The sequence below is a fragment of the Lodderomyces elongisporus genome, chromosome 1 (assembly GCF_030384665.1).
Source record: "Lodderomyces elongisporus chromosome 1, complete sequence".
NCBI classification, from domain to species: domain Eukaryota; kingdom Fungi; phylum Ascomycota; class Pichiomycetes; order Serinales; family Debaryomycetaceae; genus Lodderomyces; species Lodderomyces elongisporus.
The window spans coordinates 800609-814933 of record NC_083673.1 but is presented as its reverse complement, the minus strand read 5'-3'; the positions used below and the strand labels follow the sequence as shown (position 1 = coordinate 814933).

General features: G+C 37.3%; 4 protein-coding genes across 4 annotated transcripts; 3 read left to right on the top strand and 1 right to left on the bottom strand. All coding sequences in view use genetic code 12, as the record gives it.

Annotated features, from left to right (window-relative positions):
• Positions 1-713: 713 nt before the first annotated feature.
• Positions 714-2657, top strand: HIP1_1 (histidine permease; the record flags this gene model as incomplete). Its single annotated transcript, XM_001527732.2, has 2 exons — positions 714-722; positions 924-2657. 2 exons carry the CDS (start codon positions 714-716, stop codon positions 2655-2657), a joined length of 1743 nt encoding a protein of 580 aa, XP_001527782.2.
• Positions 2658-3097: 440 nt separating this feature from the next.
• Positions 3098-8161, top strand: MON2 (Endocytosis and vacuole integrity protein; the record flags this gene model as incomplete). Its single annotated transcript, XM_001527731.2, has 1 exon — positions 3098-8161. One exon carries the CDS (start codon positions 3098-3100, stop codon positions 8159-8161), a length of 5064 nt encoding a protein of 1687 aa, XP_001527781.2.
• A 1351-nt stretch (positions 8162-9512) lies between these two features.
• Positions 9513-13250, top strand: CHS3 (Chitin synthase, class 3; the record flags this gene model as incomplete). The annotated part of the gene is made up of 1 exon (XM_001527729.2): positions 9513-13250. One exon carries the CDS (start codon positions 9513-9515, stop codon positions 13248-13250), a length of 3738 nt encoding a protein of 1245 aa, XP_001527779.2.
• An 841-nt stretch (positions 13251-14091) lies between these two features.
• PVL30_000290 (uncharacterized protein) lies at positions 14092-14325 on the bottom strand (the record flags this gene model as incomplete). The annotated part of the gene is made up of 1 exon (XM_061119160.1): positions 14092-14325. The coding sequence occupies one exon, from the start codon at positions 14323-14325 to the stop codon at positions 14092-14094; it is 234 nt and encodes a 77-aa protein (XP_060975143.1).

Genomic DNA, 14325 nt, shown 5'->3' with positions numbered 1-14325 from the left:
TTAACAATTCTATTAAGAATTCAAATTTTTCATATATGGTTACATATAGTTTATGACTGGCTACTAAAAAGTTTACCCGAAGAAGTACAAGATGATTGCATAACCTGCCCGAGCCGAACGGGATGATTTTGAAAATTCCTTCTTTATTTCATTTAGTTTTTCATTTTTTTTCTTTATTCTCGGTTTCTTTTTATAACATAATAAGAAAATAAAAAAAAAATTAATATATTTCCAACCTGTCATTAATGACAGCAAAAGGTACTTATATATTGTCGTTTGTTTGAAAATGCCAAAAAGCTCTGACTCACATTCTGTATTGTGGACCAAATGCCGTTTTTTTTTCTGTTTTTTTTTTTTTTTTTGCTTGTGTCATGCCACATATCCGCATTGCAACATTAGCCTTGTGCGGACTTTTTGGCGTACTAGCTGAAATTTTTTTTTTTTCTTTTTAATTTCGTTCTTTCTTTTGCTCTGTTTCGCAGTTGCAATTTTTCAAAAACGGAATTTGATTGCGAGAGAAGCAGAAATTTTGCTTTGTGTTACAGAAATCTTAGATGCAAAAATTTGGCAGGCAAGAGAAGTACTCCGGTTTCCTAAACCTGTGCGCAGAGGTACACTATTTTAGTGTCATCTATACCCTCCATAAATACTTCCTCTCTCTCCCCTTTCTACTTACTTGATCTATAATCCCGGTTGGGCTTGCAATAATCGAGATGGGGTGGGTAAGTTGAGTGCAACACTTTTTATTCTATTTCCTAAATTTTCTCCCTTCATTTTTTCTTTCTTCTTCTCCTTTTTCTTTCTTCTTCTCCTTCTTCTTCTTCATCTTCCTCTTTTTTAACATCTCATTTTATCTTATTTTACTTTGCAGTTTTCTTCGCTTTTTCTTTGCTTCAGCATATCCTTTATTTCCTTGAACCAAGATGAGTTTAAAGGATTCTAAACTCGAGGAAGGTTATGCTTCCACTACTGTTTCACAATTCCAAACACCAACCAAAGAATCGAGTCTAGGCAACACCGCGTCACATAGCGTGGAATCAGATGGCAAGAAAAAAAATCCATTCGTTTCATTTGCACATTCATTCAAAATAGATAAGAAATCTTATGTTGAAGGTGGGGTCGAGGTTATTACTCCCGAGGATACTCTTAAACCATACCAGGTCAATTTAATTGCACTTGCCTCATGTATCGGATCGGGTCTTTTCATTAGTAGTGGTTCCATTATTTCATCTGCAGGTGCTGGAGGTGCAGTGGTTGGTTACCTGATTGTTGCCGTATTAATCTTTTTGGTGTCCCAAAATTTGGGAGAGCTCACAAGTTTATACCCTGACGTCAAGGGAAATTTCTTGCATTACAATGCACGATTTATAGATGAGTCGTGGGCGTTTTCAATGAGCTGGACATATTGCTTACAATGGATTGTCACGGTTCCATTGTGTTTAGTGTCGGCCTCCATGACCATTCAATTTTGGAATGACGAAATAAACTCTGCAGCGTGGGTTGCAATCTTTTTTGTATTCATCTGCTGTACAAATATTTTTGGAGTCAAAGGATATGGTGTTTCTGAGAGTATATTTTCCGTGATCAAAGTTATTGCCATTGCGGGATTTTGTATTTTGGCAATTATTCTCATCACTGGAGGCGGCAAACAAGGGTACATTGGCGGTAAAAACTGGCATCCTCCATTTGTCCATGGAATCAGAGGTGTTATAAATACATTGGTGAATGCCGCTTTCAGTTTCTCAGGTACTGAATTGGCAGCTTTAGCTGCCGGAGAATCCTTAGATCCACGTAAAACTATGAAAAAAGCAGCAAAGCAAATGATCTGGAGAGTTGTGTTTTGCTACATGTTGACAATAATCTTGGTATGCTTCTTAGTGCCGTACAACGATCCCGACTTGTTGGGTAACTCCAACTCATCCGCTTCGCCTTTTGTTATAGCCATTAAGAATGGTGGTATCAAAGTTTTACCATCCATCTTCAACGTGGTAATCTTGTTTGCTGTATTATCTGTTGCCAATGCCAGTGTATTTGCCACATATAAAGCATTAGTTGAAATCGGTCAAAGTCGTGACGGACCTGCATTTTTAGCATACATGGATCGTAGTGGTAGACCAATTTTCTCGATCCTTATTGCCGTGGGCTTTGGCTTGATTGCTTTTGTTTGTGCCTCTGGTGCTGAAGAAACAGTTTTTGCGTGGTTGCTTTCTATTGCTGGATTATCATGTATATTCATGTGGTTTTCCATTTCGTTGGCGCAGGTCCGTGTTAATTACGCATGTAAAGTGCAAGGTATTAACTTGTATAAGCCATTCACATCGTTTGGTGGCGATTGGGGTGCTTATGCATCTATTTTGATAAACATCATCATCTTAATTGCACAATTCTACATTGCTTTGTACCCAATTGGAAGTCCTTCCTTGAAAGCATCAACATTTTTTGAGGCATACCTTTGTGCTCCAGTAGTGCTTGTATTATATGTGGGACACAAAATCTACTGTAAAAACTGGCGATTATACATCAAAGCCAAAGATATGGATTTGTTGACTGGAAAAAGTCATGTTGATGTGGATCTTATGAAACAAGAAGTTGAAGAGGAACAAAGAAGATGGGCACTGAGACCATTTTGGTATAAAGCTATCAACATCTGGTGCTAATATGTAGAATCTATCCCTTTGTATGACATGAGTAAAGAAGCAAAAATGTAATGATAAAATAATAATTTTAAACAAATCACATGATTATTACACAAGTAAGTAAATATTAAAACAGTAAAAAATAAGAGTGAATTACGGAAAGAAAGGAAGCAAGGAAAGAGGAGAAGGAAAATCGATTTGGTAGTACTCTCTCATTCTACTTTGTTCTTTATAAAGTAAAGGACGGGCGCGTGGATGTAGGTGTAAACAAAAAAGGCAGATGCGCATGGTATGTGTCTACGTGTTGTGAAACTTTTGTTTCTCTCTATTAATTCTCACTTTAGCTTCCATAGATCATGTGACTTCTTCCCTTTGTCAACTAAACTTTTGAGACCTTTTTCTTCGAGACCGTGACATTTAGAGTGGTGAAAGGGAAAAGGTTACAATAGACAACAACACAAATGAGCACCGTGCAGCTGCTCTTGGTCGATTTCAAATCTTTACTTCTGGAAAGTAAAAGAAGACATCCCGATGTTAAGCACTCCGTTGAAACAGTAGTGGAGCAATTGAAAGCGGAACCGGGTCACGAAAAACTTGAACAGATCAATCAACATGCACTTCAACATAATGTGGCACAGAGTTTGATCTCGGCATGCGTGACTGGCAATGTCAAGGTTAACAATGTTGCCATTCCAATACTACACCGCCTTTTGATGGCTCATTTTGTTCCCAAAGATGATTTGAAAAACTTGATCAATGCATTTTCCGAATCTGCACCTTTGTCAGTAGACATACAATTAAAGATTCTACAATGTATTCCGTCAATGATGCAAAACTACAAAGAATTCTTGTCAGGTGATCTTATTCTTGATTTAATTGACGTGTGCTCGAGCCTCACTTCAAGCAACAAGTCACCCATTGTACTGAATGCAGCATCGGCTGCATTACAGCAATTGGTGTCTGATATCTTTGACAAAGCAAGTGCTTCGGAAGATCGAAAGGATGTAATATTGGATTTGGAAGATGGAATAAAGGTTGAGGTTAATGAATCTTCGCATCAAGTCTATTTGATTCTTTCCGATTTAGCCAAGATTGTCAGTTACAAAAAGCCAACGTATATGAAGTTACTGACCCATATCAAGGCCATAACCGCTCTTGATATAATCGAGAACACCTTGCATGGCCATAAGGATCTTTTTCAAACACACCAAGAGTTGGCACATGTACTTCGTGCCGAGATTGTGCCTGCGATATTGAAAATATTAAATTCTCAAAACAAATCATATACACTTATCATTAGGGCTATTCGGATAATTCAAATTTTACTAAGCACTCAACTCGATATTTTGCAGATTGAGATTGAAATAATAATCTCGTATTTGAATCATTTGATTTTGGAGAATGATGATTCAGAACTGGTTCCGTTTTGGGAAAAAGTGCTTGTACTTGAGATGTACAGAAACTTGTTTCGCGAGTTCAATGTGATTAAGTCCATATTTGAAAACTATGACCATGACCATCAAAAGAAAAATGTGTTGAAAGAATTGCTAAATGTAGTAAATGCATATGTACAAAACAACAATACTTTTTTAGATGACATTGTTCGACCACCACGCTTATTATCAGAAGATCATGTTCATGGGTCTGGCCGTGATCATCGGAATAGTCATATCCAAGTTGATAAAACAGTTTATTATTTATCAAAAAAGAATTCTTCGTTAAAAACAGCAACTTTGGACCATTTGGATAAAACGGATGCTCCACTAGACATACCTCAAACCTACCCATTGTATTTGATTTTTGAAATTTTGCGATTATACTCACTGGGAATGTCCGCTTGTGTTTCAAACTTATCCACTGCTTCCTCGTCAAAAAAAGCAGAAGCCAATTTGGAAGCTGAGGTTGATTTTGCAAACTCGATTATTAAATCCACATCGAATGAAATAGCCTCACTTTTTCAACAATCCATATACACTGCTACTGATGACATATTGTTTCGTGAGACATTAAAGTCCTTGCAAATGTTGACACACTCTGTGGGTTTATTAGGAGTAGAGGATGTAAGAGATGATTTGCTTTTGATTTTGTCTAGAGCTTGCATCACAAATGTTAGTAAAATACAGGCGGAAGAGGATGAGAAAACCAAATCGATGATTGAAGAGCAAAGAAATCAAATCATATCCATTGGCGGCTCATTAGTTGATACTATCAGTGCAACAATTCACACACCAGATTTAGCGGTATCGACTGAAAATTTGCAAAAGCTGAATAGTTCATCAAACACTGCAACATCAGCAGCAGCAGCAGCAGCAGCAACAACAACAGCAGCTTTGCCCAGCAGCTCAAGAATTTTCAATCTGAGACATGTAATGTGTTTCAAGACATTGTCCAACCTAGCGACTTTACTAGGATCAACCTTACTGCAATCGTGGTCCATTATATGGATAACTTCGCAGTGGTTTGAGTATTTTGTTGAAGGGTCGGACGTTTTTAATGGCTCACACAATAATAGAAACGCATCGAAGACTACTAGAGGTGCACCGGGCGTGGCATTGTTGGAAAATTCTTCAAATTTTTCCTCAAGTCCTGAAGATATTACAAGACTTAATGAGGCTCATAGCAATATCATCACTAGTATTTTTGATATGCATCCACTTGCATTTCATAAAGTCTTGTTGAGCTTAACGGCTCTTTCTGATGCTGCTTTTCGGGAAAATCTTGAAGAATACTCTGTAATGGGACTCAAAGAGTCGCCATACAACAGAACGTATTACTTGCGAAGGATAATTGAGTTGGCGCAAATTAATCCTTCAAAGTTTCTTGTGCATGACAAAGAGATATGGAAACTATTGTCTAATTTTTTTACTGAGATCAGTTCTAGCCGGAAGTTACATCTGAATATGAGAGTGTTTGCAGCAAACTCTTTTGCGAGCATCTTGCAGACGATGGCTGATGAAGGTTTTAGTGAAAATATAAATGATGTGACAGAGAGTACGTCGCGAAAGTCGCTTGATGGCTTGCATTTGTGCCTAGAAAGAAACTTCAGTCAAGGTGTTCCAAACGAGTTTTTAATAAGTAATTGTGAGACAGAGATCCATCTTGTTGTTTTGCAAACGCTTCATCATTTGATTGAAAAATATGATTCCCGTTTTCAGCAATCTTGGAATCAAGTTTTTGAGATTTTAAATACTCCATTTAAAAGTGGTAAAGGTGCTAAAAAAGCCAACACAGACGAGAACAATAAAAATGATGAAACCGATAAAGCAGAAAGGACACCCGTTGAAGAGAATGTAAATGAAAAAAACCGGTACTTGGTTGAAAAGTCCTTTGAGACTTTGAAGTTGGTTCTTGATGAGTTTTTAACCACACTTCCTTTTAGGGAGTTGAAACAGCTCATTGATACTCTTGTTAATTTTGCTTACCAGATTTATGATTTGAACATTTCTTTTAGTTCGGTGAGCTATTTTTGGTTGATTAGTGATGCTTTGAAATCGAGACTTGATACCTTTAGGGCAAAGGATTTGACTTCTTTGAGTCAAGTAGATCTGATTGGGGATGTACTACGCTACATTGAGACCAATGATGAAGGATATGCGTCTTATTTTTGTCTTGACAATTACTTGTTGTATTGCTTAGCTAAATTGTCAAAAGATGAAAAAGATAGAGCTCAAGTGCGCGAAGGTGCTATTCAGACTTTTTTTCAAATTGTTGATGATCATGGAATTGTTTTGAAACAAAATTGGAGTATATTATATGCCATAGCTGTGCCATGTGTTGTGAAAATATATCCAGAGATTTACTCGCTGTCCTGGCTGGAAACTGTACGGTTATTGCTTGAAGGTGCCTCAACAATGTACCGCAAGTACTTTACGGTTCTTGGACAAGAGATGAAGCAGGACGAGCAAGAAACATTGGCTAAATGGCAAGTGTTGGTCGACTACATGCAAAAATTGTTGTCTTTGAATTCAGTGCAACTCAATTTGATCACTTTCCAAGCATTTCAGAATTTGATACGGACGCCATTTGAGATGAAATCCGAAAGATTGTCGGACTTGTTGTTTGAATTTTGGAGTGGGTTTAAATTTGAATACGATTTAGTTAATGTTGGTGAGTTCCAAGACTTGCTTGTTCAGTTTTTGAACAGTTTCCGCCTGTTGTATGAGATAATGCTTAATTTGTCATTATCGCAGACTGAAAAGGCAGTTGCGATATTAAACAGATGCGGAAGGTACCCAATCTTGCCACAACATCAAATGGATAACTTGAAACCATCCAAATTGCAAGCAGCGGTCTTGCAAATTATTGACGAAATCAAACTCGATGATTTGCAAATACAAGCTGCATTAGTTCAACTTTTAACAAATATCATAGTTTATCCCTTTGGTGTCAAATCTAGGATTGATCAGAAATTGCAGGGTAGTTCCGTGTTGAACAAAGCCTATGCTACTCCAACATTTGTTGCTGTAAGCCAGCAAGCGTTATTGTTGATGGAGAAAAAGTTTGATCGATTTGGTTATGCTGAACTTCTTTACGACGAACAAAATTTGGACAAGTGTATACGAGCACTTGACGAAGTAATAAGCAACAAGTTTGTGGGGTCCGGGAACAAGAATAACAAAGATAATAATAGTGAAGGAAGGATGTGGGTCATGAGTCAGACTTTATTAGAGAAGATTGTGAAAGCGACGTTGGAAAAGAAAAAAGGTAAGAACAGTAGTGACAGTAGTGGAGTAAATGAAAAAAGTGGCAAAAATGGAAACAGTGATGAGAACCATAGCAACGACAAGATTTTTACGAGTGGTTCATTTTGGCAATTAATCACTGAGTCTCTTCTTGGTATACTTGATAATGGCAGTGAAAATAGTAATGACCCAAATGACGAAACACTTAAAATTGAGCAGTTTTCACGGTTAAATTCTGTAATATTGCCCCATTTACTTGAACAAAATATACCCAACAGTGTTGACAAGTACTTGTCAAAGATTTATCAAATGTCATTTTTGTACGATGAGAATTTTATGGAGAAAACCATTTTAGTGGGTGAGGCTGTTACAGATGACAAAGATGCTATTGATAAATTGACTCTGTTTCAATTCAACCAATTCTTTGGTACCACTGAGTCATTGCATATATATCCAAACACCGAAATCAGAATGTATTGTTTAGAAGCGTTGTTTGAGTTTACTCAAATCGAGTCCGAATATAGGTTGCGTGCAGAGATACTTTTTTTACATAGAATTTGCTTTTCGTTGAGGCGAGTGATTGCTGACTTGAAGCTAGTCATGCAAAGACCATTGCCTCGGGTGCAAACAGAGGAAATGCGCGCAATTTGTAACTTGTTGGAGAAGATGGATGTTTCATTGGAAAACAAAGAAGAGTATTTGAAATTGAACAGGCTACTAATCCAGTTGATTCCGCATGCTTTCAAGTTAGAGAAATTGGGTGATAACTTAACTTGTATCTTGCAAAAATATCTGTGTTTGGACACAACTCATGGAAGATTAGTGAATGGGGATAGCATATAAGAGACAAAGAAGAAGAAGAAGAAGAAGAGGTTAAAAGAAATTAAATTTAATATTTCGTAATAATTTATTGTTCTATATTTAGAAGGATGCAGTGGAAAAATAAAAATAAAAAAAAAACCTTTTAATATTTGTCTTGACCTTATCGAATCTTTTGACGAACATCTGACGTAAATGTAGTTTCTTTTTTTCTTTTTTTCCCTTTTTTTTCGATCTGAACTTTTCTTTACAAATTACAGGATCGTGTATAGCTATAGTAAGAAATTCAAGTAGTTTATAGGTTTGACATGGCTTAACAGTGTTGTAGGTAAAGTGATTACATACCAACTTTTGTTGATTAGGTGTGAGAGACGCATTCATGGACACAAAAACGTGTTGTTGTGGTTGTTGTTGTTGTTGTTCTCTCTCTTTTTCATTTTATCCGAAAGGGAGAGAAAAAAAAATAGCAGTAGTAGCAGTGGCCAGAACAGTTAGCTTTATATATTACACTAACAATTTGTCGATTACCCTTAGTGTTTACAACAAATACATTTCAGATAAAGTAGTTGTGCCACCAGTACACCTTTGGCCAGCAGTGTCTATATTCTTCCAATGGATGAAATACCCAGAAGTAGTTTAGTCTCAATGATGTTCTAAAAAAAACAAAGTAGCAAAAATAAAAATGTTAAAGAAGAAAGGGAAAAAATAAAAGAAATTGAAGTAACAGAGGAAAATTTTAAATAAAAAATTTATAAAAAATAAAATATAAAAAAAAAATATAAATCAAAAATTACAAAGAGAGAAAAAAAAAAAGCAAAAAAAAATCAAACACCTGAAACTTCAATCGCCTCTTACTATTCCATCGAGATCCCAATTCTTTCCCTGCCATTTACCATCCCCTTTCTCCTTTACTGTTCCCTTTTCAGTTCTTTTTCTACAGTACTACAAAACAGATTTAGTTCAAGCATTTGTCCATTCGAAAAGTGTGTGTGAACAAAAAGAATCAGTTTTCCACAACATCGGATTAAGTGCACATGCAAATTTATTTATAGAATAACAGTGACAATCTCTTTGGTACCTTTTAGATCTACATAGTCAGTCCAACCTATACAACTAAGCAACATCCTCAAATACAATTGTTGAGTACCTTCTTTTTTTTAAATACAAACTTTCGCCTCACAACAACAACATCATCATCATCAATATCAACACCCAAACCAATTAATCTGTCCTTGTTCACCTTGATCAATACAGTTTCAACTTTTGCCTTTTTTCTCGAAATAAAAAGAAAAACAAAAAGAAAGGGAAACGAAAATTGAAAAAAAAAAAAAATCTAGAGAAATTTGAATTCACCTCTTGACAATTCATAGCCGCTATGTCTTATAATAGATCTAGTGTGAGTCCCAGTAGAGGGTACAGGGAGTTTGATCCAGAATCCGGAGATGGAATAGGTAGGAAAAAATCCCTTGTCAGACCAGAAAGGTCAAACCACCCAAGATATCAATATACACAGGCAGCTGCTAGTGAAGATGCCGGCCGCATCAAGGTCCAGGTCTCGTCCTCGGTTGATCCCCATGTCTCAAACGAATTGAGTCGATCAAGATCTCACTTGAGCGCATACACTTCCAACAGATCTGGACAAGCTGGGGTTGGTGAAGGAAGTGGTGCTGCCCAACATTTCCAACCACATCAACACAGCAATTTGCTGAACCAAATACATCCCGACGACGAAAACGAAGGTATTCCATTGATGGATATCCACGATGCTTCGCCTGGAGCAAGTCCTAGTACTCAGAATCTTAATGGCGGGAGAGAAGTTTATGGTTTGAATGATGAAGTCAACGACCAATCCAAGAGCAATGTCATTTCAAACGGTTTGCCAAGACCTCAAGTTCAAGGAACAAAAACCAGAAAGAAGAAACCAGGCAAAAAACATGATATCTATTTCTGGAAGGTGTACTGCTATGCCGTTACCTTTTGGGCACCAGCGCCTCTTTTGAAGTTGTTTGGCTTAAAGACAAAGGATCGTCAGTTTGCATGGAGGGAAAAGATGGGGTTGATTTCGTGTATTTTGTACATTGGTGCCTTTGTTGCATACTTGACATTTGGTTTCACCAAAACCGTTTGTTCAAAGCAACAGATTAGAACCAGAATCAACGAAGTCAATAGCGGGTACTTGATCATCAATGGAAGATCATTTGACTTGACCTCATCTCAGCATCCTGCTGCTGCCGGAATTGGTGAAGGTACAAACATTCTTTATCCTCCAATCAATGCTGGTGGTAAAGATGCATCGTTTTTGTTTCAAAATGTTAATGGAAACTGTAAAGGCTTAATAACCCCTAGGGATAATTGTTCAATTCCATACAATGATGACCAAGAATTGGCCTGGTATATGCCATGTCGTGTTTTTAGTCAGGATGGTTCAGACTCGGTTAATGATACCGAGGTGTACTACAATGGATGGGCTTGTCATACAAGTGAAGTTGCAAGACGAGCCTATTACAATTTGAAAGTCAATGGTGATGTTTATTTCACATGGGACGACATTAGAAACTCGTCGAGAAACTTGGTTGTTTACTCGGGAAGTGTTTTGGACTTGAACTTGATCAATTGGATCCTGACGGACGATGTTGAGTATCCAGAATTGTTTGACAAGTTGCGTGATGATCCAACTTATCAAGGACTTGATATCTCGATGGTGTTGACCAACCCAAGTGAGCGTCAAGCTGCGAGATGTTTGACCGAGATTGTCAAAGTCGGAGTCATTGATTCGGATACCATTGGATGTATTGCTTCAAGAATCGTGTTGATTGTTTCTTTGGTGTTTATTTTGTCAGTTGTTGTAGCAAAATTTATTATGGCATGTTGGTTTAGATGGGTCACCTCAAGAAAGCAAGGTGCAACTGAGTATGATAACAAGACCATGGTTGCTAGAAACCAAGAAATTGAACACTGGGTTGATAGCAATGATCCAATAGGTGCGCAAATTAAGACGGTGCCACCAAAGGCGAGGGCACAATACAAGACTGCAAAGACGAATAGACAAAGTGTTTTCCATAGGAGTCAAAAGCTTTCCCTTGGTCCAAATGCTGATTTATCACAATACTATGATAATCCGAATGCGCTTTCAAAAACGTTTAAATACACTACCATGTCGACTCAGGCTGCTTTATTGGGCCGCAATGGATATGGTAAGAAGTCGCAAGCTGGAAGTGGTAATGCAAGCAGAAAGATGTCGACCTTGTATTTGAATGATCAAGGCTCGTCTACTGATTTGTTAAATCGTCCTGTCTCTTCATATAACCCGTTTGAAGGCTATGAGGATCAGTCAGCTATAGTGCATGGACTTTCACCAGATATTATACATCCAGATATTGTACCTCAACCTCCCGTTGAGTATCAGCCATTTGGATTCCCCTTGGCGCACACGATTAATTTGGTTACCTGTTACTCTGAAGATGAGGATGGTATTCGTACAACTTTGGACTCGATTGCCACTACTGATTTTCCCAACTCGCACAAGTTGATCTTGGTGGTTTGTGATGGTTTGATTAAGGGTTCTGGTAATGATAGAACCACTCCGGAGATTGTTTTGGATATGATGTCTGATTTTACTGTTCCTCGCGACGAGGTTGAGCCCCACTCGTATGTTGCCGTTGCTCAAGGTTCTAAGCGTCATAATATGGCGAAAGTTTATGCCGGTTTTTACAATTACAACGACGAAACAGTGCCACCAGAGAAACAACAAAGAGTCCCTATGCTTGCTGTTGTAAAGTGTGGTACTCCCGAGGAAGCCAATTTACCAAAGCCAGGTAACAGAGGTAAACGTGATTCTCAAATAATTTTGATGTCGTTTTTGCAGAAAATTGTGTTTGATGAAAGAATGACCAGTTTGGAGTTTGAAATGTTACAAGCAATTTGGAGAATAACTGGGTTAATGGCTGAGTTTTACGAAATTGTTTTGATGGTGGATGCCGATACCAAGGTATTCCCTGACTCTTTAACACATATGGTTGCCGAGATGGTGAAGGACCCATCAGTTATGGGTCTCTGTGGTGAAACAAAGATTTCCAATAAGGCGCAAACATGGGTTACTGCTATTCAAGTGTTTGAGTACTATATTTCTCATCATCAAGCCAAGGCGTTTGAGTCTATTTTTGGTGGTGTCACGTGTCTTCCAGGATGTTTCTGTATGTACAGAATTAAAGCACCAAAAGGATCAGATGGATACTGGGTTCCAATTTTGGCGAATCCTGATATCGTTGAAAGGTACTCTGATAATGTTGTTGACACATTGCACAAGAAGAATTTGCTTCTCTTGGGTGAGGATAGATACTTGTCGTCATTGATGTTGAGAACATTCCCCAAAAGAAAACAGATTTTCATCCCCAAGGCTGCATGTAAGACTGTGGTTCCTGATAAGTTTAAGGTTTTGTTATCACAACGTCGTAGATGGATCAATTCCACGGTGCATAATTTAATGGAGCTTGTGCTAGTGAATGATTTGTGTGGTACCTTTTGTTTTTCTATGCAGTTTGTTATTTTTATTGAGTTGGTGGGTACTTTGGTTTTGCCTGCAGCTATTGCGTTTACCATCTATGTTATCATTGTTGCCATTGTTTCGAAGCCAACGCCAGTGATGTCATTGGTTCTTTTGGCCATTATCTTTGGCTTACCAGGTTGTCTTATTGTCATTACCATTTCATCCTTGTCCTACATTATTTATTTTATCATTTACTTGTTTGCATTGCCAATTTGGAATTTTGTCTTGCCCTCGTATGCATATTGGAAATTCGATGATTTCAGTTGGGGTGAAACGAGAACTGTTGCTGGTGAAGCCAAAGGAGATCATGGTGCCAACGAAGGTGTTTTCGATGCTTCTAAGATTAAGATGAGAAGGTGGAGAGAATGGGAGCGTGAGCGCAGAAGTGAGGAAAATGCACTTTTACAAGCTGCAGGGGATAATGGAAGCGGTAGTGGTTCTGGTGGACCATATGGTCATTCAGATGGTAGGAACTTGACTGTGCCATCGGCAGTCTGGGATCCAGCAAACAATGAGAAATTGATTGATGTCTATGACAATGAAGGTTCTTACACGGGATCTAGTTAGACTAAATAACAATACATGCAGTGTATAGTGTATGTTATAGCGTATACTATTATAGGTTGACCTATATATTTTATTATTTGTTGTATTTTTTTTTTACATCTTTGTATAGAAAAGGTAAGAAAAACAACAAGAACTAAAGAGAATACATATATATATATATATATATATATATATAAAGAAACAGAAACAGAAACGAAAAGAATATTCTTTAAAGATAGGCAAAGTAATATATTATTGATCTATACATTGTAAGAAGTGAAAAATAATAAAAATGTAAAGTGCAAATTTGCTTAAAATATGTTTATAAGTAGAAGTGAAAAATACTTGATTATTGAGTACTTTTTGAAAAGGAAATAAAGATTGGAAAAAGAAGAAAAAAGAAATCGTATCGTGCCCATAGTTGTTCAAATTGAGATGCTTATGGTGATCTAGACTCATTGTAGTGTAAGAACCCAGTTTTGGTTTTAGTTTGTCCTTTTCTTGTTTTGGGGTTTTTGAGGAGTGGTGATGGGAGAAGCAAGACTTGTCTGCTTTGCCAAACACTTTTCTATTTCTTGTTCTTGTTCTTGTTCTTCTTCTTCTTATATCCTCATTGACTTTGGCTCTACCAATCCGTATCTAAATTCAATGCTTATAGTCTCCAGAATAAATAGACAAATGCAGAGAATTGGATGTTTGTTAAAGTACCCAATTGGATAGTTGCAAAGTGAGGAGAAGGAGAAAAGGAAATGAACGTTGAAATGTTCTACAAATTTGAAAATTGTTGTGGTATCATTTGTAGATGTCGCATTATGTGTGTAATAAGTTTTGGTGGTGTTGGTTCTGTCTTTTTCTCTCTCTCTCAAAACTCAATTTTCATAGTGGTTGTAGAGTTTGTGGTCATTATGGATGCTCTTGAGCTTTGGAAATTTGAACTAGCTGAAGATGCGATGTCTGAAGAATTTGAAGATGAATTGGCTGAGGCACTCTTTTTCTGCAAATATATGTCCTTGAATTTTTTCAATCTCCATGAGTTCTTGACCTTTTTGATCAGTGGCTTGAATGCTGAGTTTGGATCTGCTAATGCGTACAACAT